The sequence below is a fragment of the Sinocyclocheilus grahami genome, unplaced genomic scaffold, assembly GCF_001515645.1.
Source record: "Sinocyclocheilus grahami isolate Dianchi unplaced genomic scaffold, SAMN03320097.WGS_v1.1 scaffold429.1, whole genome shotgun sequence".
Taxonomy (NCBI): domain Eukaryota; kingdom Metazoa; phylum Chordata; class Actinopteri; order Cypriniformes; family Cyprinidae; genus Sinocyclocheilus; species Sinocyclocheilus grahami.
Genome location: NW_015505608.1, coordinates 676,896 through 693,280, shown reverse-complemented (window position 1 = coordinate 693,280; position 16,385 = coordinate 676,896). Strand labels below are relative to the sequence as shown.

General features: G+C 38.3%; 2 protein-coding genes across 7 annotated transcripts in view; both read right to left on the bottom strand.

Annotated features, from left to right (window-relative positions):
* grik5 (glutamate receptor, ionotropic, kainate 5) overlaps positions 1-9,804 on the bottom strand; it is an 86,977-nt gene extending 77,173 nt beyond the window's left edge. For 2 of the 4 annotated variants that reach the window (XM_016233414.1, XM_016233417.1), the window contains exons 1-3: positions 9,623-9,804; positions 9,479-9,510; positions 1,727-1,817 (exon numbers count right to left, since the gene is read on the bottom strand). The gene's annotated coding sequence lies outside the window, so the exon portion shown is untranslated. Of the gene's footprint in view, positions 1-1,726; positions 1,818-2,014; positions 2,423-9,478; positions 9,511-9,622 lie in introns of those variants that run through there. The other 2 variants (XM_016233415.1, XM_016233416.1) reach the window with 2 other exon arrangements.
* A 1,202-nt stretch (positions 9,805-11,006) lies between these two features.
* znf574 (zinc finger protein 574) overlaps positions 11,007-16,385 on the bottom strand; it is a 27,851-nt gene continuing 22,472 nt past the window's right edge. For all 3 annotated transcript variants that reach the window (XM_016233412.1, XM_016233411.1, XM_016233413.1), the window contains exons 6-7: positions 12,350-12,780; positions 11,007-11,534 (exon numbers count right to left, since the gene is read on the bottom strand). In XM_016233412.1, the coding sequence (XP_016088898.1) occupies positions 11,010-11,534; positions 12,350-12,780 (956 nt within the window). In that variant the 3' untranslated portion in view covers positions 11,007-11,009. The remainder of the gene's footprint in view (positions 11,535-12,349; positions 12,781-16,385) is intronic.

The window sequence follows — 16,385 nt, the reverse complement described above, 5'->3', positions numbered from 1 at the left end:
TTCCATCCCTTCCTCCCATTTTTTTGGACCAGCCATCCCTTCAGCCCTCCTGCTCTCTCACTCCTTCTACCAACACAGACAAGTCATTCTTCATGTTCACACAACTATACACACAGGGCTGAAGGCCTGCTGACTCACAAACCTTGTAAAATGGTTAATAAGGCTAGAAGGGGGTGAGACGCAGGAGAAGATGGACATTAAAATATGACCAGGCCTGAACTGTGACCTTTTAAAGCCCTCTAATGCACTACTGATCAATACACAGCCATCTACACACAAATAATCCCATGGGAGCATTTAGCACGTTAGCACACTGTCATTTGTGTGAGAGTGAGCAGGTGAGATCTGGTGGTGTGTGTGTGTATCAGGTGGGAAGATACAGAGACAAAAGGTCAGATATCTGGATTGATGTAAAGTGAGAAATTCACATCTGAGGCACCAGACAAGAGCTGCCATGTTCTCTTCTCACACACACACACAAGTGCAAAAAATGTGAAAAAGACTGAAGCTACATGTGAGAGCGTGAGCTGGATCTGGCTGTTAACAGTGAGCAACAGTGTCCACCACACAGATATAACAGACACACACACACACACACAAACAGCAGCCGTGCCAATGTGTGCAACAGGAAAGATTTCTGCCTTCACCCTGAATATAAACCATGGAAAATCACTGCACAAATCATTTTCTTCTTAATTAGTATTTTGTCTTGTTTTAAGCATCTAAACAGCCTTAAAAGAAGATACATTTACTTAAGAAACAAAACAATTTTTTGAATCACATTTATTTTTCTTACCCTATGGATTCTGTGTTGTATGCATAAATCTCAATAAACTGTGATGGATTTACATTTGAAAATAAATAAATAAATAAATAAATATTGGGGAGGAGGGTCTTGTTTTAAGAACAAATGTAACAATTTTGTGACGTTTATGCTTAAAACAAGAAAAAAAGTGCTGAAAATTGTTAACTTTAACAATTAACGATAGATACTCTGAAAACAAGCCACTATTATCTTGCAAAAATTACTTTTTACATTTTTAAAAATTAAATTAATATTGTTTTAAGAATGTTTAGATATTTACTTAAGTATAAAACAAGAACACACATTAAGAACATATTACACTTATGATTTAGCTTAATATATTTTTCTTTCGGGCATTTATTTGATGTTGTTTTAAGTATAAATCTACAACATTTATTGAAATTTATGTTTAAAACAAGAAAAACCAAATGCCAGTGGGGTAAAGAAACCTACTTCAAGAAATGTTCTCTGAAAACAGATTTTGTATTATTTAAGAATACAACTCAAATATTTAAACACATCTTGGTTTGGATCTCTTTCCTAGAAACCCAGGCAACATGCTGATTAAGAAAATGATTACTCCCAGTGTACAAATGAAGACAGAATCAGTGTAGTAGAGGAGAGGAGAGGAGAGGGGCAACCAATACGAATTTCTTTAAAATGTGCAAGTAGAAGAAGACAGCCAGCTCTCTCTGACTCAGACTAGAGGATGGAGGAAAAAAAAAATAGGGAGATCAGGAAACAGGGGAAGAGGGGAGAAAATCTGAACGGTGTACTGAGATTTAACGAAACAGCAAATGAGAAATTCATCAAGAGTGATGCCAGAGGACATCTATGACAGGGAGATGAAGCAAAAAGAGAGGACTTCAGAGAGATCTAGAGAAAAACCAGAGGGCTAGAGAGAGGCTGTTGAAAACTCACCCCTGTGTGAGAGTGGTCCTCCTCAGGTTAACACAATCCCTGCTCTGTGGAGCCATTCTGGGCAGAGCCTGTTTGGAGCACTGCACACCGTCTACAGAATACCAATCACACGCCGGCAACACACAAACACACACACACACACAGTCAGTCAGCGAGCGGCATGACATACTCTTTCACTCAGTGTTTCAAAAGCAAGCCACCACAACACCGTAGTTGTGCTTTATGAGCTGTGAATGAAACGGTCATAATGCAATAAGCTCTGACTCAAACGCACACAGAGATACACACGGTGAGACGCAGTTCCAATGACGACCCCAGTGATAGGAGACAACAGGCCGATCTGCTCAGGAACTGAAGATGAGAGGATCGTGTGAAGCTCCTCCGGTGTGCCTCCTCGTTTCCTTCTGTCTTCTCACACACACTCTTCAGCGTAGAGCATCAAGAGGCTCTGTAATGTTTCTCTTCCACCCTCTGTCCTTTTTCTCCTTTGCTTTCCTTTCTTTTTCAAGTCCCTGACAATGTTCATAGCTGTAATTCCAAAGCACAGCAGTGCAAGCTGCATTCACTCTGACTCCAAACCCACTCCCTTCCTCATATGCTCTCTCTCTCTCAGCTCATTGTATCCCCATACCTCCTCTGCTCTCCCTCCAATCCAATCAGCTCTCACTCCTTCTCTCGCTGCTCCTTCCTGCACCCCTTTTCTCCTTCTCTCTCCTCCTCCTTTTTCAAAGGCAAATACCAGCCAGCATCAGTGAGAGCACAAGCTTCTCACACAAGTGTTCAAATAAGTATAGAAAACCGTCACAGAGGTAAAACACTTGACGTGCCTTGACGCAACAGCACACGCCAGGTAACAGACGTCACAATGCCACCTCAAACTACACATGTACCGATTATTTGAAGCATTTGAATATACAGAACAAGTTGACAAACTAACACAGAGATAGAAACCCAACAGGTTATGTGTTTTAAAATGCTTTTAAAAATAACAATTTCTTTCACAAAACACAAAACTTAAGAGACTAATTATTATATTATATTATTGTTACAGTGTTCATTAATGTTAACATTCATAAAAATAATAATAAAATAAAATAAACTGTTCATTGTTAGTTCAGGTTCATTAAAGATTATTAAGATACAACTTTTGATTTTAGTAATGCATTCAAATAAATGCTGAAATTAAAATTAACTAAGCTTAATACTAAATGCTTTTGAAGTATTTTATATATAAAATAATTATTAATCATATGTATTATAAAGTTTTAATAACACACACATATATATATATATATATATATATATATATATATATGTATATATATATATATATATATATATATATCCATTTTATATATTTGTATATTATATATTTTTATAATGTAATTTATCATTTATTAAAAAAAAATTTTTTTTTACCTTTAACACAAACGGAAAAACAAAAAACTTCTGATAGTCAGATTCCACAAGCACACTGACATTCCTAATCCTAACCATTAACTTCTAATCATTTGCTAAACATGCGTGTCATGTCTCTTTAAGGGTTGTCATGTGCACCTGTTGTTAAGCAGGAGTCCCCTTCACTGCAGCCCTGTTTGCTACACACTGGAGAATCATCCAGCCCTTTCCCTCTCTCTTTCCCTGAAACGGCTAAATATGCATTCAACAGCTGTCTCTCCACCTCTGCTCTGCTCTGCAGCCTCATCAGCACAGAATCCCCTTTTGATGCAACCGAACACAGACTCTCCAATAAGACACGAGACACAAATCTTGCGCTGGGATGATGGCGTTTCAAAGCCTTGTGTTCTAGACCTGTAACCAGTGGTAAACCCTTGAATACAACCCTCATTTCAATAAGATTCCCTTGTTATTCTTACAGAGACAAGCAGAAACCCAAGGGTACAAGGCTGAGAAGAGAATTGACATTCAGCCTGTGCACTGTGCCTCACTGGTGGAATAATGATTAGCTACTCAGTATTCTAGTCACACAGCCTCTACAATAAATGGGGGGAAAGAGGGGGAGCAAGAGAGAGAGAGAGAGAGAGAGAGAGATGGTATAGCAGTGTAACGAGAAGGACCGACAGACGGAGGAGAGCGTGTGTGAAAGAGAACGGGAGAGAAATAGACCCGACTAGACCAGATAAGCATGACAAACCTTTCAACGGGAGGCTGCGCACACATGTAGCCATTTCAAAAACACACATGAGCATAATATGGCATTTCCTAGCACCGCCAAAGCTGGTGTATGATAGCTATATCAGCATATTCGCACCTCATTCATCACGTTTAGCCTCTCTCTCGCTCTCAAACACACAAAGACGAAGGGTCAGAGCAATCCATGAGGGCCAGAGCTTCTTTTCCATATACAAACAAGCTCATGGGTCTCTTTTGTTAATGATTATATATACCGCAGCATCGTACATAAACGCGCCGCAGTACGGATATAGCACACACACATACACAGAGGGGCAACACACAAGGGGGAACACTCTGTCAAAGTCACAGTAGGTACAGCTACCTCAGCAAAGAGACAGACGCAGAGAAAGAGAGGACTTATATGCACGCACGCCACACAAATATGCAAATATCTTTATCATTTAAACACAAAACAGATCTCATCACACCAAAGTCGCTCACTGAACAAGTAAAACAGATGTATAAGAATCAGGGTCAGACTTTTGTGGTCCGTCTATACCAGACACTCGTATAGTCTTTACTCACTGGTGTATTGTAAGGTCAGCAGGTTTCAGCTCAGCACTGAATATGCAGCCTCACGGCTTGTACTCATGGGTAGATAGATATTTATAGAATTTACAAGATAAAAAAGTATGAAGGATAAAGGCGAACAAAGTGGTTTTATTCTTCAAGGCTTATTGGCTGAGAAATTTACACAGCTTTTTGTTTTCCGTTTTTTTGTTTGTTGTTGATAATATTTTAATCAGTTCATCTTCACTGCATGGTTCATATAATTTTCTCAGATAAAACATCATAGATTTTCTCAGAAATCAGATTTATGTAGCAAAGAATATTCCAGGTTTGATACTGGTTTAGCTCAATGAACAGAATCTGTGCCATAATGTTAATTAATAAAATAATAATTATGACTGGCCCATAATTTTAACAAAACTCAAGGTTACGGTGAGACACTTATATGGAAGTGAATGGGGCCAGTATTTTTAAAAGCAGAAATATGAAGCTATTTTATTTAACCACTTACATAAATTATTCTGCTGAAACATACTATTTGAGCAGTAAAGTTGTTCATGTTATTTTAATGGTCATTTTAGTCTTTTTCTTTTTACATTTAGGGTGTTACGTTATCATGGCAACAAAGTAGATATAACTTTACACAGAAAAAATTAACAAGCATTTTTTTCTTAGGGGCTTGAAATTAATTTTCACTCACCAGCTGATTTTCACTCACCATTCTGACCTTGCTAAACTACTAGCTAAAACAAAAATATCAGAAAATCACTACTTGGATTTATATTTAATATTTAATGTGATTCAGAATTACAACTAAATTAAAATTAAAAATTTTAAGTTTTACAAGTCAATCATTGTTTATACAATAAAAATATTTCATTGTATTTTTTTCAATAATAGCCTATTTTATGAATTTTAAAGGCATAGTTTTACGCTTTGTTTTTCTAATGTTGGAGGCTCCTGGTTGGAGGGCATGATTTATGAAATTAGATTTTTTTAAGAAAAGGACAAATCTGTCGAAATTCATTTTTGTGGTAATCAACATTATGTGAAAATGCTATTGATTGATCTTAACTTAACTGAACCGGGAATATTCCTTTCGGTTTGATAGCATTTTTATTGTACATTCTGCATGGTTCAGAAACAGCTGTGTTATCAACTGTGTTGTCAACAGAAAGTAGATTCAATCAAAAGCATTTTGTATAAATCGATTATTGTATTTATTTGTCCCCTAAAGCAGTTCAATGGCAAAAAATACCGCTGGTGCATCTTAAATTGCCAAATTGCCCATTTACATGAAGGTCACGCAGTAATTGCTAGACAAAGTCTGTAAATTAATGAGCTGGGGAAGATATCTATCAAATAGTTATTTGGGAATTCAGTGCAGAGAAGGGAAATGCTGTTTCAATATCACTGTCTATCATTTATGGGACTAATCATAATGATGCAGCAGCTGTATGGGGGAGGAGTTCAGCGGGCCCCGAGTAAATTGAGGGAGCAAAGAAGCGAGTGCAGGCAAATGCTATGAGCTCCAGTAATGGCTCTACTTAGCCTCAATCTCTCAATGAGCTGAGGTAATGGAGCTCAACTCAAACCTCATTCAACTAGTGAAAAGTCATGACGAGATTTGCCGTTAAAGAGCCCAAAGTGCTGGTTTCACCGCAGTCATCACTTACATCTAAAACTGCAGGATCATTTACTGTGTTTGTACTCTGGGGGGCTGGTGAACATCGAGAAAAAAAAAAGAGAGAAAATTTGAAATTTAAACCACTTTTTTCATTTTTGCTTGCACAGAAAGAGAGCACACTATTCTGAGGCAAATAGGTTACACAAATTATGGCTCTTTTCTGCAAATATCTGACCATTTTTCCAGGAGCAGCACACCTGGGACCGCACATTATACATCCGTGCACCATATCTCTATGTTGCTGGGCAACCATAAATGGCCTATAGCAGTGGCATAGCTTCTGGGCATGCAGGGTATGCAGGTGCATATGGGTCTGGGCAGTTTGGGGGCCCGCCAAGCTGGGGGGAACTTTTAATTGAAAAGAGGGAACGAATAGAGCCCTGCATGGGTCCGGCTCTTGTCCAAAAGCTTATGAGAATTCTCGGCCCGAGTCCGACTGGAGACCCGTGTCTTTTTTCTCTCTCTCTCTTCCCCATTACACAGCTATTAAAATAGTTCAGTTTTGGTTTTTAATGGCAAAGTAGTCATATTTCTTTTTGCTTCTTTATATACTAAGTTAATTTAGAAATATGTTAGGAACATTTTATGTTTGTTAAATTCAAGTTTTTGTTTTTTAAAAGGAACGACCAAGCGGCAGCGGCAGCGGCAGACAGTGAGTTGAGCATATGTTTGATCAATTTAGCCTTCTCAAACCAACAACTTGCCTAAAATAAACAGACATAAAACACTTCATGCATTTCACAGTATTAATTTAAACATTTAACCTAGATAAATGAGCGCTGTTAGGTGCATATCCAATCGTTTGTGCGGAGAGTGGAAGCTAAAGCGCGCTTTGCAGGACATGGAGGCACCAGCGCAATCACTTGCATTTTTTTGGAATAACAGTGGAATCTTAAAATTACTACGCCATTTTTGCTCATAAAGGTAAGAGTATACATCATTCGTAACTGCAAATGGTCTAGTATTTGTGTGCACTCACAATATCAACAAAACCTTGTGCTTTTGTCAAATAAGGAAAACAAACAGGATGCGCTTTCTGTCGTCTTGGTCTTGAGCAGGAGCGCTTCACAGACATGATAAATATATCTATAGAATGCTTTAAATTACTATTTTAAAACGAAGTAATTCAAATCGAAAACAAAAACTCTTTCATTATGTAATCCGTGCATTTCTCTCTAAAGGCACATCCAATGAGGAGATGGCGAGTCAGGTTCATTCATTTTTGCAACATTGACTCAGAAAACATTAGTTTATTAACAAATAATTCAAATATCCCCTCACTATTTTTTACTTTTTTTTGTTTGTTTATTTTTTGGGTCGCTTTGCCAAAATTGTGTTTGCATTCAGTAGCCTATGGCAGCATTTTTGTGCCACGTTTAAAAATAACCAAATAAATAAGATTAACGTCATAATATTTTAAGAATAAAGTCAAAATTACGGTAATAAAATCATATTATATTGCGTGAAGTTAATGTGAAAATTCCACCTATAGGCCTACTCCTCCAAAAAAAAGAAAAGAAAAAAAAAGTCTGTGGCATCCGTCATTCTTTTGACTTGTTTTTTTTAACTCTGATTGATCGATTCATGAGACATTTGTTTGTATTAAATTGTTCTGATTTTTTTCAACATGCATTCAAATATTCATGTTTCTTTCATGCTACAAATATTAAAGAGGAAAATATTGATTCATAAGCAGCTTGAACTGAGGCAAATTATTTCAATACAAATTAAAGAGCGTAAAAAGACGTTTATTGTTTGTATTTTGTTATAAAATTGACCGAAGGCTGAGACTTTGTAGTAACAAAGCACAAAGTTGCGATTATGGAGAGCCTGGCGTGCTACAAATAATGAATGGACTTGAAAACTTTAAAGGGGTCATATGATGCGATTTCAATTTTTCCTTTCTCTTTAAAGTGTTACAAGCTCTTGGTGCATAAAGAAGATCTGTAAAGTTGCAAAGACTAAAGTCTCAAATCCAAAGAGATATTCTTTATAAAAGTTAAGAGTTAACCACGCCTACCTAAAATGGCTCGTTCTAACACGTCCCCACATATCTACCTCACTATGTGGGAAGATTTGCATAACGCCGCCCAAAACTTTTATTCTCACTGTAGTATCGTTGCCGCTGCCGCCACGTCGTGAAGGCGCCGTGTGCTTCGTTGTGAAAGCTAAACTACTTTGTTTGGTTTTCCAAAAGAGGACGATATCTGCTTCGTCATGCCTAGAGCTGATCTGTGCTGGTCGCTGAGGGAATACATCAACTTAGTGCTGTGGATCGCCGGATCGGTTTCACCGTGGACGAAGCGGAGTCCAGCCCGGGGTCGTCACATGTGGTTGCGGCTCCTTCATCGAATCCGCCGGCCGCGCCGTTCTCAACCCCGCCACCTCTAATCACTCTAGTCTGGCCTCAGCAATAGTCAGTTCTGACTCACAGTCTGAAAGTACGTTTTCATTTAAAGGATTTGCCACTGATGATTCAAACGCGAGTTTTGGGCAGTAGAGTAGCACTTGTTGTTTGTCATTTCTCTGATCACAAATGCAGACAGGGTTTTATGTTTACGCGGCACGATGCAACGCAACGCGTAAAAAGACAGTATAAGTCATTATAATCCATAATTATGTCCCCACTGGATGCAACAAATGCCTTGTTTATGATGGGTTTTCATGTTTTTGAATCGTTGCTCCGGCCTGACAGGGCAGCATCACAGGATGGTGAGGGGCGTAACATTTCCGTCACACGCTTGAGGTATTCAGCCAATCACAATGCACTGGATAGCTGGCCAATCAGAGCACACCTCGCTTTTCAGACCGATGAGCTTTGTAAAAATCGACGCGTTTCAGAAAGGCGGGGCATAGAGGAGAAACAATAATGTACAGTATGTGGAAAATAATGTGTTTTTTTTACTTTAAACCACATAAACACATTTCATTACACCAAATACACAAAATAATGTTCTTTTTAGCAGCATCATATGACCCCTTTAAACATAATTTCCAAGCATTAGCCTATATACCGTAAATAAAACAGCTTGTGAATAGTCACGATTCACGTAACGTTATTTACTTCCGAAAAATCAACAATAGGGCCTAAGTTAAGTTAACCGAGTTGGAGCCCATTATTATTATAGGCTACATTTATCTTTTTATTGAACCCTGCTTTATTATTGCGCCCTCTTTTGTTGCTGTTTGATGACAGAAATAACTTAATTCAAATAAAGTTTTGCATCACCTAGGGCAGCGCAATCTATAATACCCCCAGTAATAAACCCAAATTATTAAACAAATTATTAGCTTACTATTACTTATGTTTAAAAAAAAAAGAAGCACAAAATGGTTAATGGTGATGCAAGCGATGTTACCTTTTCTAGAACTTCCGCCGCTTTATCTTTACCTAAAAAGCAGAAACACACACACACACACACACAACAAAACACACACACACCGCCATCCGTTTTCACGTGTCTCTCAGCTACCTCAAACTTGAAAAGCTTAACAATACTCACTTTAGTCTTGTGTGGTTTTTTTTGTTGGTCTGTTTATTACTTTTGAATTTGTAGCTGTTTAAATCGTAAGAATTCGCGAACATTCCACAGGCTCCAAACTCACGAAAACCGATTCAAGTTCATCCGTCACACGCTGTTCTTCCGGTTCCCATATATGGACTGCCAGCTGTGAACGCGCAAAATGATTGACAGACACAAGTTTACAGCAAGTGTCATGTTTTCAGACAATTCATTGCATGTCATTTATAATCAAATGAATATGTATTATAGTTTACATTTATATCAAATGCAATTAGCCAACCCACTCAAGTATAACTATCAGCAATTTCTTCATTTGTAATTGCATAATTACTGCTTAATGTTTTGATAAGCATTTTGGCAGAATAAAACATGCTTTGATGTAATTTCTATTGAAACATGTATGTCATGTATTTAAATATATTTGTTATTAAGTTACAATGAGTACATATAAAATATATTACATTTGAATGAAATAAATAAATAATCAAGTGCTTTAATTGTGCTTTAGTATGTTGGTCAATGACAAAAGATTATTAAAACAGTTACTTAAAATGTACTTTAAAGTAACATTTGTAATTTGACGTTACAAAGTGCACTTTTTAAAAGACGTGTTTAGAAACAGTCATGAACATGTACTCTCTTTAAGTACACTTAAGTGGCCTTTTATACTATCTGCAAGTACTGAAGGAAAACCATACTTCTAAGATTTAAAGTACACTACAAGAGCACATTCAGTACAATTCTTTTTAACATGCGAACGGCCATTCTGAATTAGGAGTGTTTAGGGTGCAAGAATACTAGAGTAACAATCCTGGTGTAGAAAAAATGTAATGATTAAAAAATTCTGACATGGCACCTTTAATTCATTCGATATGATCAGCAAAAATTATTTTCCCCTGACTGGCCAAAGCTTCATGTGCAGTCATCAGTGAGTTGACAAGAACATTTCTACTTCATCAGCGACTTCATTCCAGTTTGCTAAAGTCAAAATCTCTTTAAATGAAACAGTAACAGACCCCAACACGCTCAAGCTTTTTATTAAAATTAAACACCACAAATTATGGTCCACTTTTTGTATTAAAGTCAGATAAAACACTCAAACCATAAGATAAAAATCAAAGCGTAACTACAGTGTTGCCATTCATATGCAAAAACCTTTGTGATTTCATTTTCTCCAGGGTAAAGATGCCGAGTTGTTGTATTTCAATATTGCAAAAGCAAAATATGTCCTAATCATCTCTCAGAAATCCACACATAAACTTTTAAGTCAATCCTGACCTATTGTTGTACCTATTGCTGAATCTGCCTTTCTCTTTCAAAAAAAAAAAATTCTTCATGTTTACCCCCCATTCATCTGATTATGTTGTTACACGGTCTCCTCTAAGATAACCTCAATAGTGTGAGGCACATCCTGACCCGCCACTACATTAATCGAGGGAACTGTGATAGTTGGCACAGTGATGGTGGGCATGGAAAAGTTGGGGTGCAGGAAGACCACAGAGGAGCTGCCTTCCTCTGCCATCAGCATGCCCTCCTGGACCACAGGCATGGCGGATGAGGAGGATGGTGAAGATGAAGCAGACTCTTGTACTAAGAGGATGGTCTGCACCGCTGCGTCATCATCTGCGTTCTGTGCGGAAGGATCCACGGGGTCGTTGGCGTGCAGACGCATGTGTTTGTCGAGGTTGGGTCGTGAGCGGAAGGCGGTGGGACACCGAGGGCAGATGTACGGCCGCTCGCCGCTATGCACACGGGCGTGCTCCGTTAACCTCGCTGCTACGCTGAAGCTTTTACCGCACACCCAGCACGTGAACGGCCGCTCGCCGCTATGAATGCGCTCGTGATCCTGCAGGTGCGGAAGCTGCCGGAAACGCTTCCCACAATGAGAACACTGAAACAGAGAGAGCAGGTGAATGTGTGAAAAAGAGTGAGGCAATGTTATTCTCATCATTACTGATTTGTTAATGAAAGAATTTCTGATTTCGTAAATGGTAATGGAGGTGAGATGAAAAAATGCAATAATTAAATTATTTCATTTAAAAATGCCATTGAAAAAATATGACAAGAAAAAATGAATGCCATAATGTTATTAGTAATAGCTTGCAACATGGAAAATAAATATTCAAGTCTTTAAAGCATGACAAATTTACAACACAGAAACCTGGGGGGGGAAAAAAAAGTGAAGTGGCCAATAAAGATGTATAAAATATATTTTATCTACTATTTTAGTAGCTTAGATTTTCATATTTAATGTTGATAGTTTTTACTAATCGTTTAAAATTCTTAAATGTTCATACATTACGCTTATACTCTCCAAAGATGCATTATTTGGTCACAAATACAGTAAAAACAGCAATATTGTGAAATGTTTTTATAATTTAAAATAACTATTATCTATTTTAATATATAAGTTCAATATAAAGGCATGTATTTATAATAGAAATACTTTGTAACACTATAAATCTCTTTACTGTCACTTTTGATCAATTTAACACAGTATTTTTTTTTTTAAATCATACTGATGGCACATACTTGAATAAAAGTATAATATTATATTTTTAGCCAGAGTAAGCCGGCCTAAAACTAATGACGTAAAAATGTTTAAAGAAAAAAAAATCACAATAAATATGAACACTGGAACCAGCACTTATTTGAGCCATTCGGGATCTCTCTTTCCTGAAAAAAAAAAGAAACACCTCAAAATACCTCAAAGGGTCTCTCGTTGGTGTGCGTCCTCATGTGAACAGTGAAGGTGGACGCATAGGCAAACTCCTTTCCACAGAACTCGCAGGTGAATCGGCGTGGGGCATTTCTTTTGCCTAATGCTCCACAGCAGTGGGCCACGAGATGATCCCCTAGAGCAGCGCTGGAGGCGAAGCGGCGTCTGCAGGGGGTGAGAGGGCACCGCAGGGGCGTCTGACCCGTGTGGGAGAGGCGATGCAGGTCAAGACCATCCTGAGTCACACAGCGGTGGCCGCACATATCGCACTCCAGCTGACCTCCCACCTTGCCTCTTCCCTGACCTTTATATCTGCGGCGGCCCGTGACCTCCCCTGTGCAGCGCTGCAGGTGTGTGTCCAGCACTGTCTGATTCAGGAACTGAGAGCCACAGTTAGGACACGTCTTTGGTTCTTTATCTACAAACAAAGACAGAGAGTTTGAGAGTGGGGTAAGATAGAAGTGAAAATTTGGAATATTGCGTAAACATTTTCAAATAAAGCACAGTTTCCTTTCTGTGTGTTCAAGAGAACTAAACTGTTGCTTCCTGGGAAACTGGCGCAAGTGATCAATAATAAAAATGGATTGCTGCAATCGGGGAAGCCACTGTGGCTCTTTTCTCCCACATGATAAATTATTTGGGCTTACAGTTTGTAGATGAAATGCAATAATAAACGCTGTCGTGTTATTTTGCATTCTGAGGCGAATGCCTGATGTGTGGGAACGCACTCGTGTTAGACAGTTCTTGGAGGTAATTACGTCAAATAATTGTAATGACAGACTTTGGCTTAGGCATTTCAGAAAGACTAAAATAACATTTGAGATGGTAAGTAGTGAGATTGGTCTGCTGGTTAATCCAATTTTCCAATCATATGATCTGTTGAGACAAAGTCACATGACTTTATATTCAAGAATTTATTCAGTAAAGATTTTCTATCACATTTAATGTGCATATTTTCTAATCAGATTAAAAAAAGATCAACCTCAATTGAGCACTTTGTTCATGCACATTTAAAAATTGTATGCACTTCTAACCATTTCCATACAGCTTTTTTATGATGACCTAAAACGCATGTAAAATTATGTGGATGGAAACTACTACTGTGTTCACATGTCCATATTTAAATCATCATACAGCACTAGATTGAGGGATGAAAAATGATAACATTTTTAGGATGAAAGGATTTTTTAACGGAAATTTAAAAGTGAATTCTCTAGATGCAGGTATAATATATTTTATATCGAAGCTAATTTGTCCATGTCTAAAAACATATGTCATACATCTTGAATTAATTACCAATGCATGAAACCATTGAAACAAATTAATGGCATACATAGTTCACCCAAAAATGAAAATTACCCCATGACCCTCAAGCCATCCTAGGTGTTTATGACTTTCTTCTTTCAGACGAATATAATCGGAGATCAATTAAAAAATGTCCTGGCTCTAACAAGCTTTATAATGGAAGTGAATGGGGGTTGAGATTTTGAAGCCCAAAAGTGCTCCACACGGCTCCGGGAGGTTAAAGGTGGGGTAAGCGATTTTTCAAAAACGCTTTAAACTGATTCGGGCCGAGTAGCAAAACAAACTTGTAGCCAATCAGCAGTAAGTGGCGTGTCTATTCATGATGTGGAGGAGAGCGCGTTCAGTGAACAGGACGGACATTAGCAAGCCGAGTGACAGAAAGATAGAGATGGCGGATAAAAAACAAAAGAGGAAAATGTCTGCGGAACAAACGAAGGCTTAAGGCAATAAGGCAAGAAGTAGGACCCGTGTAAATATCGGATCAGCTTTCCAGCGCTGGAGAGAACTCAAGGAGTGGAAGGCCTGCGATTGGACTCTGAGGTTGCTTTGTTTCTTCTCGATAGGTGAGTAACATCGTGTCTGGGCCGCAACAGCTAAAGTCTGTCTTGAAAATCATTTGAAATTTGTGTCAATACGTCATAAATAGAATGCAGCAGCAGTTTTCTTTCGGGGATTTGTCGTGTTGTGCCACTCGCGTCCGGTGTAGACACGGTGTAGCATTGGTTTTGCTTTGTTTCACAGAACTAATCGTTGCCTGGGTTGCATACGTATGTGTGGGGCGGAGCTATCAAAATAGGGGCGAGACACTTTTGGGGTAGGGGCGTTTTTGTTTTGGTGATTTCAAAGGACAACAATGGCTACCAGAAATCGCTTACCCCACCTTTAATAAAGGCCTCCTGAAGAGGGTTAATATGTTTGTGTGAGAAAAATATCCATATTTAAAACTTTATAAACTGTAATCTCTAGCTTCCGCTAACTGTCATACAAGCGTTCACAAGAGAATGGCGTTTCAGAGGATGATGTAGGACGTAGGCGCAGCGTAAGCTGCGTCACAAATTAGAAGTACAAAACGAGTATTTGTAAAGAACAACGCATCACTTCGCTTCAGAAGGCCTTTACTAACCCCCTGGAGCCATGTGGAGTACTTTTTATGATGGATGGACGCACTTTTTTGTGCTTCAGAATCTTGACCTCCATTCACTGCCATTATAAAGTTTGAAAGAGCCAGGACATTGTTAAATATAATTCTGATTATATTCGTCTGAAAGAAGAAATTCATATACACCTAGGTTGGCTTGAGGTTGAGTAAATCATGGGGTAATTTTCATTTTTGGCTGAACTGTAATTTAGTTCAAACTGCAATTTTTTCCAGATTGGTAGCTATGGGGTAAAGTGTGAGATGCTTCAGGGTAAACTGTGCCTGTGCCCAATTAAATAAATCACATATATCCTAACAAGTGAACTTTACCCTGGACATGACAGAGTTTACCCCCATGATGGGCAAGTTATGCAATATTATACTAATAAAATGCATCCTAAAGTGCTTATCTACAATAAGAAAAATGGAGAGGCACACAGATTCTCCAGTCTCCGGCTTCTGATGTACCGGACATGAGAGCTACTTATGTTTATGCACACGTTCCCTCACACACACAAGCAAAAATAATCTTCTGCTTCTTATAGAATGAGAAAAACAAACACGTATTGTTTGTTCCTTATCTAAAAAGAGGGCTGGAGACGGAGAGAGCAACACAAACACGAGCACTCAAAAAGCTCCCTCTTATTTACACAGGACCAATCAGAGAGAGCCGGCTGATAAACAGACATTTCACCGAATGCACAGCGCATACGCAGAAATAACAGCACTTTATGGGGTTCACCGGTGATGTGATGTTTAGATGCAGAGCATTCAAACTGTCAGGCTGTGACTCAGCCTCACTGACCTTTACAGGCTTTTAAAAGCTTCTACTAAGCAACTCTGCACTCCCTTATTTACACCTGTATAAAAAATATATCCTGCTTTGTTCTCCGTTTCTGTTCAGCTAAAGAGTGGAACAGCTGTGGCAGCGGACTGATCCGTGTAAGAGCCTCTGATCAGAGGTGATAGTGATCAGCAGCTGATCTTATCAATACACACACAACCCATCCTGATCAATGTGACCTTTGACCCCATCTATTTACTTGGAAGCAATCGATGAAAGCTCATTCATTTGACAGATCTGTCAGAGAGTTTGTGTGCGTGTGTGTGTGTGTGTGGTCAGAAACACAAACATTAACCCACACAGAGCTGTGAGTCGAAAAGAGAAACTGATTAGGCCACTTAATAAAGTGAGTTTGTGAGTGTACTTGGGATATCCATGTTGATTTACTGCAATTATTATATAATATATTGAACAGTTATTACAAGTAGCTTTGTTTTTAATATATATATATATATATATATATATATATATATATATATATATATATATATATATATATTTTATAATTGTATATACTTGTGCACTCAACTCTTTGCGAAATGGAGCTTTGTTCTCGTGTATTCTACCTCTCTCAATCGGCACAAATCCAAATATTCCATAACATTTCCATATTTGCGATGTAACGTATCTGAATGCTAAACTATTATTTATTAGGGGTGGGGGAAAAAATCGATACAGCATAATATCGCGATATTTTCCGCGGCAATACTGTATCGATACACGGACGCCAAGTATC